The following is a 25,354-nucleotide window of genomic DNA, read 5'->3' as shown; positions in this document are numbered from 1 at the left end:
ACACTTTAACACTTACGCTGCCCAGGAGTACGGACTAGCCAAAATCTGGACTTCAAGAAACTGGAATTCCTTGGCCATGTAACATTAGAAAAGATGATTCTGTGCTAGTATCCTGCCTCTGTGCTCTGGCATTTCTCAGTTGGCATATTTTCCAGGCAACGTGACCATAGCCATAGGCCACTTTGTTTTACCTAAGGCTAAAATTCAAGAACCCGCAAGAAAAGTATCTGGCAGTTATTGCCCAATTTCGCCCTTTGCAGTGATCCAGAGGACTGCATCTCTGTCAGAAGCCAGGTCAGCATTCTCAGCATTACTTTGGAATTACCAAAGAGATTATTTTAATATGAATCCTTGAAACCATCCCATACCTAAAGAAATGGAAAGTGGTCTGTGATTGAATGAGTGTCCAGACTGCTCTATGGCACTTCCCTTTTCTTCTTGACAACTTCATAAAACTAGATTTTATCAAAAAAGAAGCCATCTTTCATTCACACAACATTTTTCAATTTGGAGGATGTGTCTGATGTAAAACCCAAAGGAAAGAAGTCTTATTGGAGATTTAGGGTCATTTCTTCCAGAAAAAAAGTGAATACATTTGTAAGGCACTCAGTCAGCTACAGCCTATGTAAAGGTGCAGCAATATACATACAGTACAGGACCCAGAATTCAGTTCACTTCCCCCCCCCCCAATTCTCAATCCACCATTATGATGTTAAATATAGAAATTACATTTGGGGCTGAAACTTGGTACATCAAGGACAGTTTCTTACAGGAAAATGTAGAAACCCCTTTGTTCCATATGGTTTGAATCATTTACAAAATGAATCCTACAGGAATAATTTCAGATGTGGAAACCTTTAAAATGGGGAAATAAAAACCAGATTCACTAAATTTCTGTTTTCCAGCTGAAAAAAAATCGTTTAGCAGTGCCCAGTTATCAGTGCACTCTAGTAGATAAAGATTGCCTCTCAAAACCACCTTTTAAGTTGTGTGATGACACACATCATAAGGATTAAAATATTAGTCTTCTTCCCTACAGGAAAGTACTTTGTCATGACCAAATGTGATCTGACATTTGAAATATGCCAACTTATTGCAGTGAGCAGGCAAGTAAAATTCTTGTCAATTATTTAAAGCCTGTCTCTTATTGACAGAGCAATTTTAACCTTCATTTAGAATGTTAAGTAGATGTACGCTGATACACGTAATTATGAATTCATGCTGAAGAAAGGAGAGGGGGCAAATTGTTAATCTGAATATCATCTATGTTTGTTTTAATATTATTTTTCAGGAGGCAATTAGACCCTCCCAGTTCATAATATGGAATCTCTTCTATTGTCAAAATTAAGATCACAGTATGATTTTATGAGCGCTATTATTAGGCCCCCATGAAAGATGCTTATATCAGGGAGTACTGTGGAGATACTTTTGATGTGGAAAGACAGAAGTTAATTTCCATGAAAAGGCCATAATGTATGACTATAGACTGTTGAGGACCTGTATATCTCTGATAAATCTTTTCAGCTGGAATAGACTTAAAGTCAATTTTAGCATTAGCTTAGTAAATAGTTAAAGCTGTGAAGATTTCATATGTAACTTTCTATTTTCACTTGCTTTTCATTTTCTGTTGAGTTTTCCTCGTGGGAAACAGTTCTGAAAGTGCAGAAAATTCCACAAATCCTGAAGAAATACAATGCTTACGTTAGGCATTCAAGCTGCTCTCCTTCTGATACCCTTGGCATTCTGGTCCTAGGAGGTTAGGCTAAAGAAAAGCATCCATTTCAGAAGGGAATGGGTGATACATGTCTCATATGTGCATTTTCAAAGAATACTTTTTGAGGAAGGAGATGGAATCATGATCTGGGAGGACTTAAGATGTCAGGCAAGATGGTTTGCAATTGACATTTGTTTGTCTGCACATAGTTTTCTGAAGCATAAGAGATATGTAGTCCTCATGGGATGTCAATTTTGGCAGGAGGGTGTTGGCACATGGTAGAGCCTTGCTGATCCAAAACAAAAATCTGTATCTAGTATTACGTATATAATGTAATAGAATTACCTGATGAAACTTCTTCTTGGTTTTTGACTTGGTAAAAAGGAGTGTTTATTACAACATGTTTTACAAAACCAAGAAATGAAATAAAATCATAACTGATTAATGAGCTGCATGGAAATACTTCCTCAGTGCCACCCACATTTCCCTGGCCCTGATCCTGGAAACACTTCATCACATGTGCAGTTTTATGCACAGATACTATGTGAAAAATACAGTGTAGTTTTCCCATACTTACTTCTGTCTTTCAGGGATCCAAGAAGGAAAACGATCAGATACTTGCTTTCACTGATCAGTTTTCTCTTGTAGGAGGGCATAAATTTTAAATTGCCTTTATCATGATTAAATTGTGGGGAGTTGATTACTGAATGATAGAACTAAAATGTTCAGATGCTTCAGCTTTGTGCTGCTGTACCATAATGTACTTACGTTTCTACTTAGAGTAACCATAAGTCTGGTATTCCCATCTGGTAATACCTTGTTCTGAAAAAAACCTGAATCTTAATTAAAATATTTTGTTTTACTAATGTATGCATTTATTAGAACTTGCATTTTCCAAAAGCATTTTCTTTTTACGTGAAACTGTATATCCTATACACAAACACATACAAACAAATCTATACTGTGAAGAATGGATTAATATTGCATATGAAATTATTCATGGTACTGTGTGAAGGTGCTATGCTGCCAGTCCCACAACATTCTTGTTTTGTGTGTTACCAAATGTGAAACCTGGTCATTTCCAAAGTGAAACTATGCATACTTTAATTGGGAAGACTATTTAGATTATATCTTGAGTAAATCTAATTTAGAGGAGCACATTTCAATCTGTCTGGGCTTTGAAGGGAGATCACTTTAAGAGCTAGCATGTTCCAGCTGTGAACCTTGACAGTCTTTTCTCTAATTTGTGGTGTTTCTTTTTTTAGTCAGGTTTGATAAGGACACGGAAGATCGAGTTCCTTATATCTCCATTACCTCAGCAGCTAGCACAGGAGCACAACTACACATCACCTGCTGGACACCATCCTCATGTATTATATAAACGAACTGCAGAAGAGAAGGTGCACCGGTACACAGTAGAGTCCAATCCCAAATACTTTTCTTTTGGTCATCACAGAATTCACACTTCCCACAAGTATCATGCTCAAGTGAATGGTTACCACCATGGAAGGTTTCAAAAGCAACATTTTTGTGGACGTCGCAAGAAATGTATGTAAGGAAACTTTCTCTCCTTATTTGAGATAGTGGCCCTTAGAGACTGTATGGTGATTCTGAGGTGTGGTTCATAGTCACCTTTGTGATGGAGACATAATATTTTTAAATTATACATTTCTAAAATGAAGTAGATATGAGAAACTTGATTATTCCTTTAAATTGATGTCATCATCTGTTTTATTAAGCCATCAGAATCACTGTTTAGTTTTCTTATTCTCTACCTAGATTAAAAGACCCCTTGCCTGATTTTCTTGACATTGACATAGTTTTCACTAAGCAATTCTGGTTTAGGTTGCTGCTTTTGCACGGTGATGGATGCCAAGTCCCTGAACTGCTCTCTGTTAGTTTGGGGATATATAACTAATTAGGCTTGAAGATGGAGAAAAAGTCTTCCAAATCATTAATTTCTGAGAGGACAGAGAATAAGTCCTTCAGAACTCACCATTTGATAATGAAATTTTCAGCAACTGAGATTTTCAAAAAGAACCTCCCATGTAAATTGTTTAAATAAGATTTTGGAGCCACCTCTTTAAAAACATACTGGAATATATTATCCTGCCAAGGTCTTTTCTGAGTCCTTCATTAAGCCCTCAAATTGCAGAACATTTTAGAGCCCCCTTGGACCCTATATCTGTACTTACAGCATTCAGTTGATTCTTTTTGAAAGTTGAGCTGCTTCTGAGCTGAGTTTCTTAATGAGGGTCTCCAGGACTGCATACAGTATTGAAAGCATTGTCTCAGTCCAGTTATATTCTTCCAACTTCCAACTAGAGTTCTGAGAAAATGAGCAGGTTTCTTTTCCAAAAGGCATGTAAGGAAGAGAAAAACAAATAGAAGGGAAGGAATGAGAAAGGAGGTAGTGGAAAAGGTGGCTGTCTGAGACTGAGGCCTATTTGAGGCCTGAAAACTACTTATTAAAAATTGACTGCTTCTTCAAAAATCCTTCTCCCTGGATTTGAAAGCTAGACCTCAAATGCCAGATGCACAAGCCTATGATTCAACCTGTAAACATTTGCATTCTTATGCAGTTCAAAACTACGTCATTACATACTCCCTTTCCCTCCTGTCTGTTTTTCCTGCTGCCTGCTTCAGAGCAGAGGGTAATGGTGCTAAGTTAGCTCATCTGCTCTACAGTGTTTTATTTTATTTGCATTGTCCACTGTGGTCTTGCGCCTTATTTACTGTACCCCCTGTGACTGCTTGTCCAAATTCAGAATTATTCATGCCCTCTTGAGCTTTTACACGGTGCTTATTCCTATAATAAACGAGTGCATTTTGAACAGTGTATTTTCATAACCTCCTGGGATGTGAGAAGATATTATCATTATTCCTGTCTTATAAATGGGACTCACAGACACAGGAGAGGTCAAAAATAACCATTGCTTCGGGGTACCAGATCGATAAACTTGAGTTTTTCTTTAAAATACTTATCAAAATATATGCTCCTGTAATTGTATACGTGTATCTATATATTCAATAATTTAAGTTACAACTATAATTTCTTAGCTGCATATTCAAGCTGGGTTTATGTTACGTGAAGAACATGCAATTAGCATCCAACTGTGATGAGTTTAGTATAAGTGATTTACCTATCATTGCTTAGGAACTTGGTGTCAGATGCACTGTTAGAATCTGATTAAGCAAGATTGCATTTAATTACCTTAACCATGAAACTCTTTTTTTTCACATCCTGCAGTCTTTCACTTCATGCAGTACATACCTGTAACCTTCTGAGAGAAAGGAAGGAGGAGTTCTAAAAAATAACAACCTATTTCCATACCCAGCCTTGGTTAATCTGTAGAACAAGTCGATCTCATGTTCACTGAATGAATGCAGTCCTACAGATAAAATCATGTGTGATCGTTTAATTGAGTAGGGGCAAATATAGGATGTAGAAGAAAAACATATCACTCTGGTAACGGCAACACTCCTTCTATTAGTACTTGGGGCTTTTTTCATCTTCTTCCTTTCTTTTTTTTTTTTTCTTTTTTATACATTGTTTTTCTGGTCTTGTTCTGAGATCTGGAGTCCTATCAGTTTGAAATTTTCAGCAACCAGTCTGGTCACCTGGAATAGAAAATTTCAGCTTGAATGAACAAAGACATTAAGAATGCAGTCTTACCGAAGGCAGTCCTTTGCTATTAACACTGCCTAGTCAAGGTTAGTTCATCCTAACCTAAGAATGAATCCAAGCTTGCTGAATAGTAAAAGGGAAGAACACACTGCCACTTTTAGTGTCATAAAAGTAGCTTGTCCCACTCAACATCTTTTAAAATTTCATATGCTGGCAATTTGTAAGCACTAGAGAAGACAGTTAATCATCTTTCAAACTCTTCTTCACAATCTAAATGTTTTAGATCATGAGAATTGACTGGACTGTAGTTAGTAAATCATGCTTGAAATACTGTTGCTTCTTAGGTTTTATTAGCAGCAGTGAAGTTAATTCAAGAGCAAAACTCCACTGCTCATGGATTTATGAGGCAAATGCCTTGAAGTTGTATTGCCTTCAAAATAGTACATGGAAACTGATGTGCCTTGAACTAAACGCTTCACTCTTGGGTGAGACATGTCTTCATGTTTTGATGTGCTTCCAGAACAGAAAAGTTCTTGAGCTTGTAAAGGACAATTGTTTATAAAGAGTGATACATTTTAAAATCTTACGAGCACAGTCACTTGCAATGTTAAATATAGCTCAGAGTGACTTAGTTCTTGAAAGCAGACCACTGTTGTGCTTTCTGTGGTATTCTTGATTTCCCAGTTTGGCATGGGAGGAAGTAGCGTCTGTTTTAGCTCTGTCATTGGAATAACTTTCTGATGAGGCACAGGCAGGATTTTTTTAATTACCTGAGGCTCCCTCACTTGTGTCACATTACATCCTGTGTCAAAAAAATTCCTATTGTTATCCAAATAGTATGTTAAAGTGGCCTTCGAGTTAATTCTTGATGCAAACACAGTGTAGGTTTACGCAAAAGAAGCTATGAATAACAGGAGCATTATAGGATGTAGGATATAGATTTCTTCTCCCATTTTCTGGCTCTCTGAAGAAATGGAGTAGAGGCCATTCTCTAACCATGCCATTGACCATGCTACACAAGCACAGAGGGAAAATGTGCACCCTGGCATTGGGGTGTGTGGGCTGGATGTGCATATCCTGTTGTCAAGCCCTCCTTGCTGTTGCCTGACATTTCCCTATACTAAATAAATATGTTCCCAACAGCAATAATCTCAGTGGCAAATTCGCATAGAAGGCTAATGTCAATCGCAATAGCAGGCTGGCAGGAATCTTACTTGTGGTGTGTGTCTGCTTTCTGTACTGACGATGGACGTCTGTTGTGGAAAGGAGTTTTTTACCAACTACTATGTAAGTAGCACATGCCAAACACCTCAGGAAGTTATCAAAAGGAAGAAAAAAAGTAGATATTCTGTTAAAAATTCTGTGTGTATTTTTTGCCACAGATGCTACCATTTTATTAGATTAATTCCTTATTTTAAACTGCTTATTTCATATGAATGTGGCTCTCCCATTTCCTTCTCTCCCTGTAGCCATCCTTCCCTCAGGAATGAATCAGGTCTTTTTTAATAAATATACAAGAACTTAGCCATAAGTATTAAATCACATGCTGTAAAAATAATCTAAGGCTCTAAACCTGTGATACTTCATTTTCTGATGAAACTCTTCATGGGTGATCTGAACCCTTTCCAAAGCTGAGCTTTATTTCCTTTTAGATGCACCTAAGCCACCCACAGAAGAGACATACATTCGCTCAGATGAATATGGGACTTCTGCAAGGTTCAAAAGATCATCTGCTAAAATTCAGAAAAATGGAAGTCTAAATGTTGAAACCCTTGTTGTGGCAGATAAAAAAATGTTGGAGAAACATGGCAAGGAAAACGTAACAACGTACATCTTAACAGTTATGAATATGGTAAGATGTGGTGTAACTGAAGGATGTTTTCCCTGTGGTATATTGTTATGTCAGAGTAGGATCTTTCCTTAGACAAATAGTGATACCAAAAAGAGCAGGGGAACCTTACATAAGCCTTTCTTCAAGCCTCATCTAATGTATTACTTACGTTAAAAAGCTCTTGAAAAATACACCTCTAGATTATCACAGCTCTGGCAACAGTACTGTAAGGTAAAAAAAAAATTAAATTGGAAAATATTTAAAATATTAAATTTTAAAATACTTCTTGTGTAGCACAAAAAAGGCGGGTACTCTGAAATTGAAACTTTCATTTCTTTTAGTATCATGAAGTTTAGTATGTTTTGGCTGATGTCTCTCCTTGAAACAAAAATTTATCTGAGAAAGCACAAATTTATTTTGAGAAAGATAGTATAATTGAACTAGAAATATGTTTTCCTTTGTGGCTTTGCTTTTTAGTTTGGTACTACAAAACTTGAACTTTGAACTTGATTACACTTGATGCAGGAGACCAGGGACAGAACAAGGCTCACTGAAATCAATAGAAGGTTTTCAAGTTTTTTGAATAAGTGTAGTGGTGTGGGGCATAATTCTTCTGAGTTAAGCTCTTTTGGATTAATCCTACAAGGCATATAACTCCATTAATTTGTATTGAAAATTGAAGCCCAATGCAATAACTCCATACATATGTTTAGTCTATTAAAAAAAAATACATGTAGATGATATTTCCTTTTCAATAATTGTTGCAGGTCTCTAGTCTGTTTAAAGATGGAACAATAGGAAGTGATATAAACATTATCGTTGTGAGCCTTCTTCTTTTGGAACAAGAGCCTGTAAGTTGTGTCAGAATTTTGTGTGGTATACGTAATTTGCTACTGCTCACAGGGAGCATTGGGTGTTCCCATGTTATGTGCATGAATTTTCATTAGAGGTTTCTTAAGACATAAATCGTGAGAAGATTAAAATCACAAAAACCTCCAAAATCACACTTTCTGCATTTCACTGCTTCTCGGTTTTTGATACTAAAATCTTCATTTCATATAAATGTTCTTTAGAAACGTTGAAATGCTTCCAGTAAGACAAAACTTAACAATTTCCAGCATTTTCTTGAAGAGTAATGGCTGGAATGAGAAATCTACTTAAGAAGTATTTAAATAAATAAAAAGATTTTGAACTGGGCTTTCCAAGATGTGATGATCAGAAGGGGGAAGGAGTGAAAAGTCCCAAACTGAAGATAGCATGTAACAAAAGGTGGGAGTGGAGCCAATTCTTTTGTCAAGGGTGCTGAGACAAAAGAAGACAAAATCTCTTTTGATGAAAAGAAATTTGTGATGGGTTGATCTACTTGGATAATACTTTTCCTCCACAGAAATCTCCAAACATTTTAATCACAAGGTTGAAAATGGTTTGGTGTTCAGCTTTATCAGGAACCAAATATATTTGTACACTGTAATTCCAACCAGTGACTTTGAAAATATCTATGTGTCTGGGGAGAGATGCAGTTTTATTTTACAATTGTAATAGATTAACTCATCAGCTGAATCACTCATCACAGGCAGTTAACATGGGAATACATAAGTTTATGTAGAACAAATCTGAAAAAATAATTCCCTTTTCCCTAACCAACTCTTATTCTTTCAATTACCTTTCTCAAGTACTGATGGAAGCACCTTATTTCTGTGTCTGTGAAATATCTACAGGGTGGATTACTGATTAACCACCATGCGGACCAGTCACTGAACAGCTTTTGTCAATGGCAATCTGCTCTGGTTGGGAAGAATGGAAAGCGCCATGACCATGCCATCTTGCTTACAGGTTTTGATATCTGCTCTTGGAAAAATGAGCCCTGTGATACTTTAGGTATGAGACATTCTGAGAAGCTTGTGGGTGTCAACAGCAGCATCTTGATTGATAGAGACTGAAATGTTTTAAAATAAAAAAGTCCATTTTTGCACATAATGTTAGCCTTCTTGAAGAGGAAACAACAGTATTATTTTTACATATTTGTCTCTGAGGTACCTAGAAGAAAAAGAGTATTACTGATTTCATTGCCGCAGAAAAAATGGCAAAATAAGCTGTCTGAAGACATCCTTTTGGATTGTCACCTCTTCGAGGAAGATTTTTGATTTTGAGAATATTTCTGAGCCACTCTGATAATTTTTTTGGTTTTGTTACTACTTGCCCTTTTTGAATGGGATTCCTCCCTAATTTGGGAGCAGTAAAGGCATGAGGCGGGGAAGGAATAATCTTTACAAGTAAAGTGTATTTTGGGAGGTTAGGCTTGAATTATACCTCTTATACAGGAGTCCCTTTATTGTCAAATAAAAGTGCTGTAATTCTTTCATGATAAACCTAATGAAGTAGACAACCATCTTCATGCACCACAATAGACTGGCTTATTAGGACCATTGCAGATGATAAATGTATTTGGAATTCTGTAGAGGAACAAGCTATTCTACTGCTTCCTTCCTTCAGGATTTGCACCTATCAGTGGCATGTGCAGCAAATATCGTAGTTGCACCATTAATGAAGATACAGGCCTTGGACTGGCTTTTACAATTGCTCATGAATCTGGACACAAGTAAGTTTCATGAGTCTTACATGCTCCTTCTATAAATAAGTGAATGGAAACATAGCACCAGTTAATATAAACCAGTTAAATATGGATCATTTACAGAGAGCTGTATAATGATTAGAATATATAGAGCATCCAGTTAATGCATTGGCCTTATTAAATATCATCTCTTCAACAATCATAAAAATAACCACTGTGGGATTTTGATCGATTTTGCTGCCATAGGTGGAGGGACCTTATTCTGATACAGGTACCTCACAACTGTTTCTAATTTGGCGGGAAGCTATAGGCAATTTTAGGCCAAACAGAGTCAAGACTCTTCACTCAGAGGTGTTTCCTTTAGCATGAAATGGTGAATCAGCTGCCCAGGGTGCTTTCCTTTTATTTTTATTTTTTGACATTTTATATATTCCAGGTGATAACCAGAACAAACAGTAAAAGCTGACAATATTAATCTACAAGCTTCCCACACTGCTACCATGTTCTGGTAGACAAATTGCTTCTAGTATCAGTGTGGTTGCTCCAAAAAGAGAAAGGACACTGCAGCTTACAGTGTGGAGAAGTGATCTCTCTAAGTCTCTTAGAGGTCCCTTTCCCAGAAGACCTGGTGCTCCTCCCAGAGGAGCCATTCATTCCATTCAACCTGTCCTTCTTTGTTCTCTCTACCTATTTAGTGCATGATTTGGCTAGAAACAACCTTTGTGATGGTTTCTGCCTTTCTATATCTATATCCATTGGATTTCCATTTGATTTCTATGGTAATAGAAACTGCTGTCTCTAAGAACCTAAGAACCTGCTGTCTCTCAAACAAAATCAGTAGTAATCTTCTATGGAGCTTCAGCTATTCTCTGAATTGTTGAATTAAATCTAAAGTTGATTAGGTTTTGCTCTCCTGTTTTTGTCCCAAATCATTCTGAATTACTTTTTCACAACTTTTTGCATGGTTTTGATTTTCAGTTTTAACATAGCTCAATCTGGAGTCTGTCTAACCACTGGCAGTATAGAAGCATAGTTTCTTTATGTGGTACAAACCTGAAATCAAGGGTCAGATAAAACATGGGCATAGGATCTTTATTTTGTGCAGCAACATTCCTGCACAGAATATCTTTGAAAAGTAGTAGTACTGTATTCTGCTGTTTGGTCAAGGCATGAATCCTTCCGATTCTGCATGACTGAATCAGGACTATTTAGTTTTCATTGTACAAATATGGTCTACAGTATATACTATGACCTAATGTCTACACGAGTGACCCTTTCACAGGTTTCTGTACATCTGAAGGGAAACAAGGTATTAAAGAATAATCCAGCTACCAGTGAAGCCCATGGGAATTGTGCCAACACTTTCAATAGGACCAAATATGTAAAATACATATCGTTTGATCGTCCTGTCACACTAATGCAATTTCACTGACCTCAGTACATTTTTAATGCCCTTCAATCAGTATTAGAAGAGAATCAGGCCCATAGCTTATTTTTCAAGAATTATCCCCTTTAGTCTCTTAATGTTCTTCCTTCTTGTTTATTTTCTTACTTGCTTTGAGAGATTATGCTTGGAAATTTTTTAATGTTGCTTTTTTCCTTTTTCACCACTGCCTTTGATTCTCATATTATTCAGCCTTTCTTTGGTACAGTTCCATACTCCTGTCTAATAAAATGCATCTTGTCTCCTGGAAAAAATCTGCCCCAGATACAAAATGTCTTTATTATCATTTGCTCGTGTCCATGCTCCTGAGACTACCTAGTATGTGATGTAAGACAACAGAATTTGGTCTCTGTGATACAGAGATTCCTGGAAGAAAAAAAAACCTGTGACAGCTATGGAGGTGCTGAGGTTCGCTGTGAATATATTAACCTAAGGATTTCGTAGTAGGACAATATTGTATACTGATAGATCACACTCTGTGATCCACTGAGTAGCTTCAGTTGTTACACGTTTTTATGGTTTTCTTTAAGTAGTTTGTGTTTTTACCTGAAAGCTTAACAATTCCTTGGGGAGGTCAGAGCCCATTGTGTCAGTGGGTATATAAACTGTGGATTCTTTGCTACAATGCATGTGAACAAAGTTAGTATTTTATAAAGGATTCTAAAATACTGGCTCAGTTGGGACTTTTTTTGTCCATTTATAGAAGGAGCCATATATTTCAGCAAGTTTGGAGCCTCAGCTGGTGGCAACAGATGCAGTAACTCTGATGAGCCTGCAATGATTTATAACAGTAGAGGATTGAGTCCAGTAAATTACATATTCCCTGCACGTGCACAGATTACATTCATAAAGTCGCCAACGTACTACAATGTTGAAGTAACATTATGAAATTTCTATTCAAAACACATTGAAATTCATAGATGTCCTATACAGTGAGTAAATATAAAACAGTGAAAGGAAAAAACCTGAAAATTAGCTTTATTATAACCATAAGCTCCACATAATTTATCATTTTTAATGTTGTTTTTATTATTGCTTGTTATTCTTTATATTATCCTAACACCTCTCCTAGTGAAAGGAGGGCCTCATGATGCTGCAGACTGAGCAAAGCACCCAATAAGAGGCAGTATTCCCACTAAAGAGGTTACAGTCTAGACAAAGTAAGTGACAGTGTATAACAAAGGTGAGGAAAAGAAAGTGATTTGCCTGAGATAATATATCAAGTTAGTGGCCAAAATTAAGAAAAGAATCATATTTTGTATTCCTACTTTGTATTCTATTCATTCAATCCCACTTCTTTTGCTACAGATTGAATGCAACTATGTAGTTCTTCCCTCCTATTAGGAGGACAGTTATGTTATATTCTTACAGCTGTGTAACACTGATATTTCCCTGGATTCTGATCTCCACACCATTCATGTTAACAGGCATTGTCACTAGTCAAAGAAAGGCTCAGACTGCATGCCTGTTTTAAGCTGGTAGATTTGTAGGCAAGTACAAGTGTGACTGAACATAAGATCCACTACTTCCATCCATCTCACCACAAAACGTTTCTCCTTCAGGAAAGAGAAATGGTTAAACTGTAAAACTTCTGACACAGTCTGCAGCTCTGGTACTTACGTGCCAGTGTCTTGCCATTAGCTCACATTGCAGAGCTCCTGTGCATCACCAGTATGGGTCTTCCTTGAAACTTGACTAACTTTTTCTCATCAGACAAATGCATGATGACAATAAAATTTTAATGTTATTAATTGGAGCTTGTTTCATACTAATAGTCATTTGTATGGTGCATATGTTTTCATCCCTTTGGATTGAAAGGGACGAATTCCACATTCCCTGTGGAGTTCAAGCACAGAACTGTTACCCAGAAAGCGTTTCTTCTGCCCCAGATTGTGTCTTGCTTCTGATTAATCTAGATTTTCACTCTCACGCCTGGTTCTCTTTTCAGCTTTGGTATGATTCATGATGGAGAAGGAAATCCTTGTAGAAAAGCTGAGGGTAATATTATGTCTCCCACACTCACAGGAAACAATGGAGTGTTTTCTTGGTCTGTATGCAGCCGGCAGTATCTCAACAAATTTCTCAGGTAGGTCAGATGTAAATCTGAGCTGGTGCCAGGGAATGTATCTTTAGTAACTGCGCTTGAACTCTTGAACAGACATAAAAATTACTTAAGTGTGAAATTCACCTCTTTTAAAATGTGCTCAAACCCATGTACTATTTGAGCCCACACACTTGGACTTATGAAGCGTATAGGTGGTATGGCAATATAAGTGTTTTTGTCCTGCCTCGTTTCAAAAGAATGAATTTCACCCTCCGTGAATATCCTGCAGTAATGACTGGCATATCATTCTTTCTCAGGCATTCCTGTCAGCAGCTAGGTTTATTAGAGAATTAGTAGAAGTGAACACAAAAGAGAGCAGATGCAGTGGTACCAAAGTCATTACAAAATGTAAATTACCATTAGTGGCCTTTCTTGCTGGAGTTTCTCTCTTGATCTAGCTCATGTCATGAGTAAAGACATTTTACATTTTTCATATACTGATTCTGGGGGGAAAAAAAGGAGAAAGAGAAAGATGCCGATTATTTCTCCAGTATGTTGGCATTACTCAGTGATGCTTTTAAAGGAACTGTTCTTCAGTCTATGTTTAATGTCATCAGAATTGCAGTCCTTTCCTGTACATTTTTCCCTTTATTTTGTTTGTCTTACATGGGTAGACTATACATGATTAGTAAAAAAATGTGTAAGCGGTACTAAGACCCAGATCAATACAGGTATTTTAGATGTTAATAACTTAGAGTGAGAATCAAGCACCTACATAGTTCTGTGGATCTGATCCTTGAATTCCAAGTTAGTATCTTAGAGTAGCAGCCAGGAAAGGTGACAGAGTTCTGGTGATTTTTTTCTGCTGCGATGATGCAACATATTCTGAGTACACAAGCAAATTGTGAACTAAAAAGTCATGTAAGCCCCCCAACATGCAATGTGGTCTAAGAGACTTACACTTGGAAGCTAAATCCAGCACAGAGTGACCTTCTGTATACATGGGTTCTCAAGCATATAAAAGGGAAAAAAGTAGACCATAGGGTACCTTTGGTCTTAAGCTGGACACAGCTGACCCAAAGCACACAAGCTGCAGCAGCCTTCTGTTGTCAATCCACACAAAGCAAATGCTGAAATGAGACAGTGTGCCTGTGGATTCTGTTGATTCCTGATTTGGGGAATCCATTTAAGGGAAAGAAGCAGACTAGATCACCTTGCTCTTGGTTACACAGGAATAAAGGGAGGAAGAGAATTTGACATCATTCTTTCTTGTTGTCACAACAGTCCCAAAGCCTGGAAATTCCTGCTTCCTTAAAACTTTGCAGGTCAGGCTACCAACAAGATGTCAACATCTTTTGGCTCCTGCAAGCAGATATTCTCATTTCAGTGCATACCTCTAAAGCTAGTTAAAGGTACTGTATACCATATTATGTGTTTTTGCTGGTCTGTAGCAAATTAAAATATTTTGATATAAAGATCATAGTCATGACTAATATACATTCTCATTATAGTACAGCTCAAGCTGCCTGCCTGATTGATGAACCTAAGCAAACAGGACAGTATAAATACCCTGACAAACTGCCAGGGCAGATCTATGATGCTGATACCCAGTGCAAATGGCAATTTGGAATGAAAGCAAAACTGTGCAACCTCAGCTTTGTAAAGGTACCTATTGATATACTTTTGAAAAGTTAAAATTACATTAGAGAACTGCAGTACACTAAGTAAGTACAAGTAATACAGTGTTCTTCAGAGGCCTGGGCTATTTCTCTACCTTATCTTGCTTGGCAATTTGCTTTGAAGGTACTGGCCTTTTTTGAAGAATATCACGATCCCAGGGGAGTTTCAGAAGGAAATGTGTTCTTTCCAGGAGTCATAAGGAGTACAGTTGAATACATAAGACTCATGAGTCCTTGCCTACTAAGGGAAATTAGCAGGCAGTAGAGTTTTGATCAAAACTTGCTGGGGTGTGGGGTAAGAAGGACTAAGTTTCTTGTGTTTTGTTTTACTCATGCATTGACAGCAAAGTCTGGAAAAGATCTGTACGGTTATTTTAGAACAATAAAAACGTAACATACTCTTGACTTTGTGATGAAGGATTAATTTAGATTAACCTGTTATTATAGTGACTGCTACACTCTTTGCTGATCTCTTCAGAGAAGACATTTTATTAAATAATCTGGCGTGTTCATTCTGAAAAGAAGCATTGTCATTTCTTGTACTGCTGTTATTATCCTGGAATATTTTGATTTATTTTATACTAACCACATTTATCAGGTGATTGCAGCTGTGTTTCTTCTACAGCTAATAAACAAAGAAGAGAGAGTGAACAGCACTGTGAAGAGGCTATGTTTCCAGATATCTCCTGTGTTTTAGAAAATCTAGTCTCTTCCCAGTATTATAGTCACTTAATGAAATTTTAGCCTTGAACTTTTTAACACAGTTTTTGTTCTATTACAGTCTCACACTCAAAATAGTTCTAAAAAATATATAGTGAAATGGTGCATAAACAGAAGGCAATATACAGGATATGGCTGTGCTATGAATCTTAAACCCTGGATTTTCTAAATTCAGAAAAGGTTTTATTTATACAGCTTTTAAGGTAGCAAAGGCATGTATCATTTGTTACTCTTTCTAAACACCAGGAAATAATGGGAATTATGAGTACTATAGTGACTACTTTTTTTCTTTTCAGGATATATGCAAATCTCTCTGGTGTCACAAAGTGGGTCATAGGTGCGAGACAAAGTTCATGCCAGCAGCGGAAGGAACAGCTTGTGGTATAAGTATGGTAAGTTGTTTTATATACAGCACAATGTCATTCTAACTTGTTCGTAGACTGTATTGGATCAAATACCAGCTCCTGTCAAAAACAGTTTTATCCAGGTCCCTCCAGGTTTGCTATCATGAACTTCCGGAATGCTCTGTAAAAGATTGCGTTGTGATACATAGTCAGGACTGGTCCTCACAGTGAAACCTATCTGACGGTAGGGAGTGATGCCTCTCCCATTGAGCTATGGAATAAGATATATCTGGCAAATCTAAATCAGTACGAAAATCCATTAATTATAACAGAATTTAGATCAAGGCTTCAAATTCCACTCTGATATAAACATTCCTTACGCCATAATATTTTCTGTACAGGCTAAGGCCATCATGTGTATTATCATCCGTGATCACTACTAAAAGAGCATAATTTACACTCATCTATAGCTACCCAAAATATTTTCTTTTGCTGTAATATTTCTTCCAGTAGAATATTGTTTTGATTTTCAAGTTACTGACAAATGTTCTATTTCGCTTTTTCTCTTTGTGCAGTATTTCATAATTGAATGATAAAAAGGAGAAATTTTAGCAGGGTTTTAGCAGGCTATTTTTAAATTACATGGGAAGTTTTGAGGTTCTGAGAGCACAGGACCATAAATTAACATGTATTTTTTTGGGAAGAGTAAGCCAAAAAGATATTTTCCAAGAGAACAGTTTTGAAAATTTGTACCTCAGAGATCTTCAACTCAGAACGTGCACAAATTTTAGGACATTACTTACCTATACCATTGTATGGGTCAATGTCCTACTTCAGTGTCCTTGTCCTACTGTGAACTATCTCATTGAGTTCAGTGGGTGACCTCATGTTTACTAGGGTTAAGCACTGGAGCTTTTAAATGTGGATTTTTTCTTTTTTGCATCTACTAGGTACCGCTAACTCTGATGGGATATTTTTTGGCATTCTTTTGGCAGTGGTGTCGAAGAGGACAGTGTGTCAAATACGGTGATCATGGACCCAAGCCTGTAAATGGCCAATGGTCTGCCTGGTCCGAGTGGTCAGAGTGTACTCGCACTTGTGGAGGTGGGGTCACATATCAAGAAAGACACTGCAATAATCCAAAGTAAGACATAGATATGAAAGGTATTATTTTTATACTAACTATTTACGTTTTTAGAACAAAAAAACCCCAAGAGTCCATTTCTGTAGGGAAATAGTAAATGTGAAAATGTTTTTAAGACCTTTCTTTCATGTCCAGTATGACCAGTCAGTAGCTGAAGGACAGAAATATGTCCTGATACGAGAAAGTAGTGGCTGTCTGAAGACCGCTAGAGTACCAGAACATCTACAGCCCAACTTTCTCAATTTATTTTGTGACACTAGAGTTTATCAAATACCTGCAGGAGTAACGAAACACCACACAGACATATTCACACCTAATAATTTAAGAGCAAGGGAAAAAGGTCTTAAAAGCTATTAAGACTTCTGATGAGATTGTGTTATTTAGGATAACAAACCAAAAATGTTTAAAGTCAGTATCAAAATGGTTGTGGACAGATGTCTTTGTATGTCTGCCATGTTCTTTGCATTCTTTTATGTTTCACAGGTCAGAATAAAGTTGCCGAACCCTAGAATTGTATGCTAACTCATGAAACATTTCTGGTATTTTCCTCTAGTGAATATCTTATCACTGTAAATACTACTATTCCTTACAATACTATTTCAAAGTAGAGGTAAAGTGTTATCTGACCAGCATCTTTCCCAAGTACTCAATTCACTTCAATTTACAAGAAAAAAGGATTTCACTGTTTTATTTCATACACAACTTCAGCAGGCATAGACACATGTATTCTTCATTGCACACAATAAAAACAGCATTTAAACTGCAGTAATAAAAAACAGAGAAAATATGACATGGTTAAATGAGGCTGTAAAGAAGCCTCACACCTACTATACAGTGCTGCAGTAATAATATCCACGCTTCATATACTATGTTATAGGAAAATGTGAGTTAGTTAAAATAGTCTTTATTACCCTCACTCAGTCAAGCCAATTTTTGCAGATCCATAGCAGAGCATTTTCTCAACCTTTTCTGTTGTTTCTCAGTGTATTTTAATAAATGAAATTACTCGGATAGTTTCCTTTATTAAACTATTTAGCAAGAGAATGCAGGGTCTCAACTACACGTTATACATATATTTTGCTCTTCCTACTTAGGTCCCTGTTTTGCCTGCTAAATTTGTATGTATGACATTGTTCTTTGCATTTATTTATAAGCCTTTCCTTGCTCTCCCTGTGTGACAGAATAATGTCCAGTAATTGAAATGTTTCAGTTTAGTGCACTATTATAACTGATAATGATTTCAACATTATAACTGATAATGATTTCAAATGGTCTTCAAACAGAAGCTCTTTAACTTGATGGGTGTCTGTTACTGTAGCATTACGTATTTCAAACTTGCATTCAAAGTGATCTGTCTGTTCTAATTAAAGTAAGACTTGATGCAAGACTTGATGTAACCAAGTAAGACTTGATACCAGAACTGGATCATGTTTATACTAAATTTAATGTTATTATATTAGTGATAATTCAGTTAGAGCAAAGAGAAGATACTATAAATCTCTCTCAGAGTTAGAGTGATGAAATGACAGGACTATAAATAAGCCATCCACACAACAGTGTACGAATATCCAGGTAGCTGTATTTCCCATCACAGCACTTTTGTATAAATGTGGAATCATTAGAAAAATGATACTATCCATTTTCAACGTTACACCACATGGAACGATTTATAACCTAGTCACTGTTCATTGTTCACCTCTATAACTACACATAAACAAAGAATAATGATTCTTTTCTTTTTGAACTTCTGAAATATATTTCAGATGTTTATATATTTCAGTACATATATGTATATTATTTCATATGTAATATATTTATTTCACTTTTCCTAATCCAGATTTGTGTAGGAGCTAATGTTTATTTTGTTCAAAAGCTTGATAGATGATTTTGGATAGCAAAATTTTGAGAATGACAAAGAATAACATGTATTTCTGTAAGAGATTAGGGCAAGGGATGTGGATGTCTGAAGAACTGACTGGACTCTGAACTGAGGGTTTTAAATAAGTAGTTCATTTTTCAAAGCAACTGACTTCTTATGAACATTGAGGGAGATTTCTAGGTTTCCAGTGATTTTAAAGGTGACACATCTTACTAGGAGCTTAAAGACAGGTGAAGAACACAAATTCAGGCTGCTGCTTATGAAAATCTCGTTACCTGTATTTGTATGTTCAATTCTCCTCTTGCAAATAATATCCAACCAGTTCAATTCCCTTCCTCTTGACAATTTTCAGACAGACCTTGTGACCACACCCAAACAGCTCTGGGTATGGCTTCTGAATAACCACCTGAGTTATGTACGAATTCATACTAACGAACACCTCTGGAGGTCATCTGTAGAACACACAACTATGCAGATTTGCTAAAATCATTATGTTTCTGTAAATTGCCACAGTGTAATTTCATGGATCTGGTTTTCATACATCACAACATTTTACAATTGAGGTACTTTTCCAAGACAGAAATAGATTACATAATTTAATAGTTTAGCTGGGAAAGAACCTGAAGAGTGCCCCAGAGATTTAAATTAATACCTAAATCATATCTGTGGGACTGCATCCTACCCACTTCACAATAGTGCATTGTTCAGTAAGAGTAGAATGGAGTTTTAGGCATGTATGCAATCAAAAGACTAAATCAAAATTGCTTGAACACATCTTTTTAACCTTTTGTGTACAATATGTGTAACAGTGATTACAGACAATGCAGATGTAAACTCATGCAAAGTAATGACACCATTTAAAATACTAATCAAAAATGAATACTGTGAAAGACCTTGTAGACCTTTCAAATTACTGCAGAACAAAATAGTCTAGCTTTGTGATACTATGATAATATGGTCATAATATGAGCAGAAATGCTCTCACTTGAATTTAAATGATTACAAAACACGAAAAAATAGGAGTCCAGAATTTCAGAGTCTAATTCCCTTTGTAATGCATAAAATACTTTCCTTGACCAGATTAATTCCAGGATTTTTCACTCTGTGTTGCACTGCAGTGAATATCCATTTTATTTTCATTGTTGATGAAGTCTATTCTTAAAAGGGTACTGCAGAATTAATTTAAGCTACTCTTGAAGCATTTTAATATTTGAGTCTTATATGAAATGGAGTATTTACATCTTTGCGCTTATACTCCTTTTGCAAATCATTCTTTGGAGACTGTTTTTTTGCTGGCCTTTCTCACCAAATTTCTCCCTTTTCCAATTATCTTCAGCAAGGCCTCAGCTCTAACAGCATCTATTCATGCAGGTATCTTTACCTATACATGCCAATGCTGGGGAGGTACACGGATGAAAAGTTTAGGCTATATCTAATTAGGAGCACTACAGAAATATTGGAATACCCTCTGTACAAAGCATTCCGTTGTAAGCACAGTTATATTAACAGAGCTTCTGTAGGCAGTCAAGCAAAAATCTATGGGTGGTATAAATGTCACCAATAAAGGCATGATTTTGTCAGTGTAGATAATAGTCTTTTCTCAGAAATTTGGTTTTGTAGATCTACATCTAGTGTCCTGTGAGTTACTTAACTCTTACTGACATCTTGTCGGTAAAAACTGAAGGTGGGGAAGTTTCTGTAATTCTCTGGCCAACATTTTCAGTAATGGGAGTGTACTGTAATATTAAAATGCTGTAACAGAGCTGGGAAACAGAATGCCTCTTTCAGTGCTCCCTTAGTTTGGTGGAATTTTATACCATCCTCAAATGCAAGACTGTGGCTAGAAATCACCATCTAGCCATAAATAATTCTATTATATTGCTTGTTTGGTGGCATTTACTTGGAAGGAGGTTGCTTCTTTTCCTTACACTAAAGCAGATTTGTTCTCTGGGGCTGAAGGAGGTTAAAAATTATACATGTGCTGAAGCTGTAAAGCAAGTCCGTAGAGAATTGAGTAAGGACCCAACGGTTTAGCTGCCTTAACTCAAGCTCTCACCAATTGCACAAAGCCAACATAAATACTCCCTGACTTCACTGATGTTACATATCCTCCCTGTCCTTCACAGACTGAATTGCCACCAACTAGGACAGAATATTTGACTTCGTTTTAAGACCTTTGCCGTTATACCCAGTGTCAGGGTAGCTAGTAGGTGACCTTGAGAAAAGTCACTGGAAGTTGGGTTTTTTTCCACAACACATTTTGCTGGTGCTTTAACCCAATTTTAAATAGAATAGCAGGTGGGTTTCCACCTCTTCCTTTGAAAGACTGTTTTGTGGCCCAGAATTCTGGAAAAGCCAGATATTACGTACATACAAAGCTGATTCAAAACATAAAAACCAAGCCCCAGCTTGGTTAGAGGGTTGGACATATGAGGGTTAAAATTTGTAATAAAGCAAACAGAAAAAACACCTGGATTTTCTCATCCATGTTGCACCAAGCTGTCTCCATATTACTCCAGTTAAATGCATGTCAAGAGAAGTTGCATGGAATACTTGATATGGGGAATAGTTATAATGTAGTGTTTAGGGATTTAAACAAACAACTCAAATTATATTTGTTGCAACTGTATCTTTTATACTATTATTATTAATTATTATTGTTAGTTAATATATTATTATTCAGTATCTTTTATATTATTCCAATTTTTTCCCTTAATATGTGTGTAACATGGGCAAGCTCTCCACTGAAAATCATAGCTTGTCTTCCAAGTATGTATGTTCCCTAATTTTTAAAAATCATTATATAAATGTATGCACGTGCAGCATTGTTACATTCCTTTTCACTTGATGCAAGAAATTGTATAATAAGACAAACAGTTCTTAGAATTTGGTGTTTTGAAGATTTGGCTCAGTGCTTGCAGATGTATATCTGAGCATTGTGAAACTGCAAAAATAACATCAGTGAATTCCTATGTAGATCCATAAGGAAGACAAAAGTGAGTGAATACGTTTCTCAGCAGCTTGGGAGACCTCTCAGTCACTTTAAAAAGAGCAAGTCTTACATTTTACATTGTTTTATAGTCATGTGCATAGACCAAATAGTTAAAAACTATTATTCTGATAGTATGAGATACTAGCAAAGTAATAGAATATACTCTTTTCATTCTGGCTAAAATTAAGGGAGATGCCCAGGTAAGGTTTGCTGAAGTGGATGTGACATGTTTAAAGTTCTCCATGAATTCCAGCATTTTCCGAAAGCAGGACAACTGTGCACAGTCCTTGTTTCCTTTGACTGTTTAAAAGCACATTTTTTCAAAATTATTTACAAAACAAATGAACAACTAAATGTAATTATTCATTCTGTTTATGTTTGATCAGTGTTATGTTATCCTTTATTAACTTGTATTGTGATAGGTAATTCTTTGCACATGTTCATTCCTGGGTTACAGCAGAGTAAAAATAGCTATATAACAAGATTGAAACCAGCCAATACAGAATAGCCCTATAAATTGAAATTAGTGAAAACATGACTCACCTCTAGATGGTTGCATCTTTGCTGAGTTTACAGTGATCCAAGTAGATAATTCATGGCAACTGCTTTGCTTGGTTTTAGGAACTATGAAAATTAGTGGCCCATATAAGAAATACTCATCTCCTAAGACAATACGTCCTCTCATTTTCTCTGTTAATGGACATGTAACATGCCAATCACACAAAAAGTAGGTTTTGCAAAAGAATTTTTTTTTCTTCTTTTTAGGCCCCAGTATGGCGGAAAATTCTGCCAAGGTTCCAGTCGTATTTATCAACTTTGTAATAATCAGCCATGTCCAGCAAATAGTTTGGACTTCCGTGCCCAGCAGTGTGCAGAATACAACAGCAAACCTTTCCGGGGATGGTACTACAAATGGAAGCCATATACTAAAGTGGAAGGTAATTATGCCACAGCTCTGATGGACAAAGGCAATTGCAGGAAGCGAGCTGTAAGCTGTAATTCATCCATATTCTTTGGGCAAATATCACCCTGATGTAAGCAAATAGAAATTCAGTTGGCTTACTGGAGATGTGTTTGCTTTCTAGCACAGTTGAATCCGGCCTCCTGTGCGATACTGCCTGTATGAACATGCAGAATTGATTTTGGTTGTGAATTTAAATCTTTGTCCTTAGCATGACTCCCTGGCTGTTGCTACCCCTCTCTTTCACTTTATATTACATATCTGTTAGTGTAAAAACAAAACAAAACAATTTCCATGGATTTTTCAGCATGGGAAATGTGAGCTCCCACAATAACACTACCAGAATCTTCCTTCCTTTGGAATGTTCTCAGATTTCGAAACGTAACAATAAATCAACCTTTTGACTTTTCTGCTGGTATAGTCCCATGAGAATTGGAAAAACAAACAATGTACTGGCATACATTTTTTAAAGTCATCTTTTACTAAGAGATCTTTATAAAGTTCAAGTCTCGATAACTATTTCTTGTCTTTTGTACAAGCAAAGTTTATTTTTACTTTATGCATCTCAATTTTGCAAATATTTTGAATCAGTATTCATTTTTATCAGATACAACACATTTTCTGCAGTTTGAAAGCACAGTTTGTAGCTGCAATTGCTACTACTTGAATAAAAGTGGCTGGATTATGTCACATTGTATCTGCTTCATTTAGTACCTGTACAAATTTGCTTTTTTTGATAGTAAGTGTATAATTATATATATATATATATATACACACATACATATACATGTAACTTTCATTCATAACCTGCTTATATTTTCTTCAAAAGACTTTGCAGACGTTTTCGTGGGTGTTTAGAAACCTATGTCCTAACAGCCATTGTGAACAGAGAAAAGAGGAAATATGGTCTCACAGCATGTAACAACGGATGTTGTATAACAGGGAGAATAATGCATCTTGTTTAACAGAAATTAAGGTAGCTTACATTGGTTTTAAAGGTAGGGGCTGCATTTAGTAAAAGAAATAGGAGCTTAAAATTAGGGACAAAGGGCATAATTTTCAAAAGCAAGACATCCCCAAGTGACTCTGAACTTGAAAATGCCTGTCCTTACTCTCTTAGCTGCTTTTCAAAATCTCCCCCAAGATCTACATTTATAGTCCTGAAAACATGATCTGGTTTTCAAAATTGCTACAGATGCCTTGCCTCTGTAGAAATACTATTGAAAATCCAGCTGCTTATTTAAGAATAAAAGGATATTATTTTGAATCCAATTTCATGTTCTTCAAAATTTTCTTATGCTTTTTTATTTGTTGCACTTACTATTTGTATTAAAATTGTGTATGTCACCAATTGTGACAATATTTACAACTGCATGACTGGTTTTGTCTATGTAGAATTAATCAGCCCTTTATGAGCATAACATACCATCCGTATATAAGAAGAAATTTGATTGACAATGGTTGGGATTTTTTAGAGGAAAAGCACTCTTGTTAGGGGGAAATCTGGCCCCAGTCCTAGCTCTCAGCTGAACTGATCATTTGTGCCATCTTATGTCTTTTTCAAATTTTAACTAAAAATTAAATAAAATTCTTACAATCTCCTATTTCTCTTAATAAAAAATGAAATTTGAAACTGTGGACCAGTGGAACTGAAATCAGGGCCTCATCAGCAGAGCTAATGCAATGTGCATGTTTTTGCACTGGTTTTGAATTCTTAATTCTATGTGTGGACAGTCAAACTCACATATTCTTTTAAAATAGCATAATATAAGCTACTGTATTTGGCTATATTTCTGCCCATCTTGGGGTTCTAATATGTCACCACACACAATTAATCCTTGTAGCTTGTCATCTAGGACGCAGGAAGAAACAATAGCAGGGTGCTTTTCTTCTTTTTTTTAAATTGTGCTGCAGGTCTGCTAATACTTTCTTGTCTTGTTTTTTTGGTTTCTTTTCCCCCCAGAGGAAGACAGATGTAAATTGTACTGCACAGCTGAAGACTTTGACTTTTTCTTTGCAATGTCCAGCAAAGTGAAGGACGGAACCCTGTGTTCTCCAAATAACTACGACGTTTGCATTGATGGAATATGTGAAGTAAGATAAAATTAAGTTTCTTACAATCCTAATGTTTATTTTTTTTAAGTGGGCAATTGACTCCTTTATGGAAAATGCAGCTGTTTCTTCAAATTCCTTTGTGTCTGAGTCCTTCACTTGTGCCTTTTGGTTGCAGCAAGTAGGGTGTGATCATGGACTTGGTTCCAAAGCTGTATTGGATGCTTGTGGAGTTTGTAAAGGAGATAATTCAACGTGCAAGTTCTTTAAAGGCCAATACTTGATCCAGCACAAAGCTAATGGTAAGGAAAGCTGTTCCACATGATCATCAACTCATTGCTCTGCTGTAT

General features: G+C 36.3%; 1 protein-coding gene across 5 annotated transcripts in view; it reads left to right on the top strand.

Annotated features, from left to right (window-relative positions):
• Positions 1–25,354, top strand: part of ADAMTS18 (ADAM metallopeptidase with thrombospondin type 1 motif 18) — an 80,534-nt gene that overhangs the window by 26,034 nt on the left and 29,146 nt on the right. For 2 of the 5 annotated variants that reach the window (XM_075510850.1, XM_075510851.1), the window contains exons 4-16: positions 2,980–3,262; positions 6,486–6,629; positions 6,995–7,194; positions 7,941–8,024; positions 8,892–9,051; positions 9,667–9,772; positions 13,138–13,275; positions 14,745–14,898; positions 15,929–16,024; positions 16,972–17,120; positions 22,757–22,929; positions 24,916–25,046; positions 25,183–25,306. In XM_075510850.1, the coding sequence (XP_075366965.1) occupies positions 2,980–3,262; positions 6,486–6,629; positions 6,995–7,194; positions 7,941–8,024; positions 8,892–9,051; positions 9,667–9,772; positions 13,138–13,275; positions 14,745–14,898; positions 15,929–16,024; positions 16,972–17,120; positions 22,757–22,929; positions 24,916–25,046; positions 25,183–25,306 (1,942 nt within the window). Of the gene's footprint in view, positions 1–2,979; positions 3,267–6,485; positions 6,630–6,994; positions 7,195–7,940; positions 8,025–8,891; positions 9,052–9,666; positions 9,773–13,137; positions 13,276–14,744; positions 14,899–15,928; positions 16,025–16,971; positions 17,121–22,756; positions 22,930–24,915; positions 25,047–25,182; positions 25,307–25,354 lie in introns of those variants that run through there. The other 3 variants (XM_075510853.1, XM_075510852.1, XM_075510854.1) reach the window with 3 other exon arrangements.

This window comes from Mycteria americana, chromosome 8, assembly GCF_035582795.1.
Source record: "Mycteria americana isolate JAX WOST 10 ecotype Jacksonville Zoo and Gardens chromosome 8, USCA_MyAme_1.0, whole genome shotgun sequence".
NCBI lineage: Eukaryota > Metazoa > Chordata > Aves > Ciconiiformes > Ciconiidae > Mycteria > Mycteria americana.
This window is presented reverse-complemented; position numbering and strand designations above follow the sequence as displayed.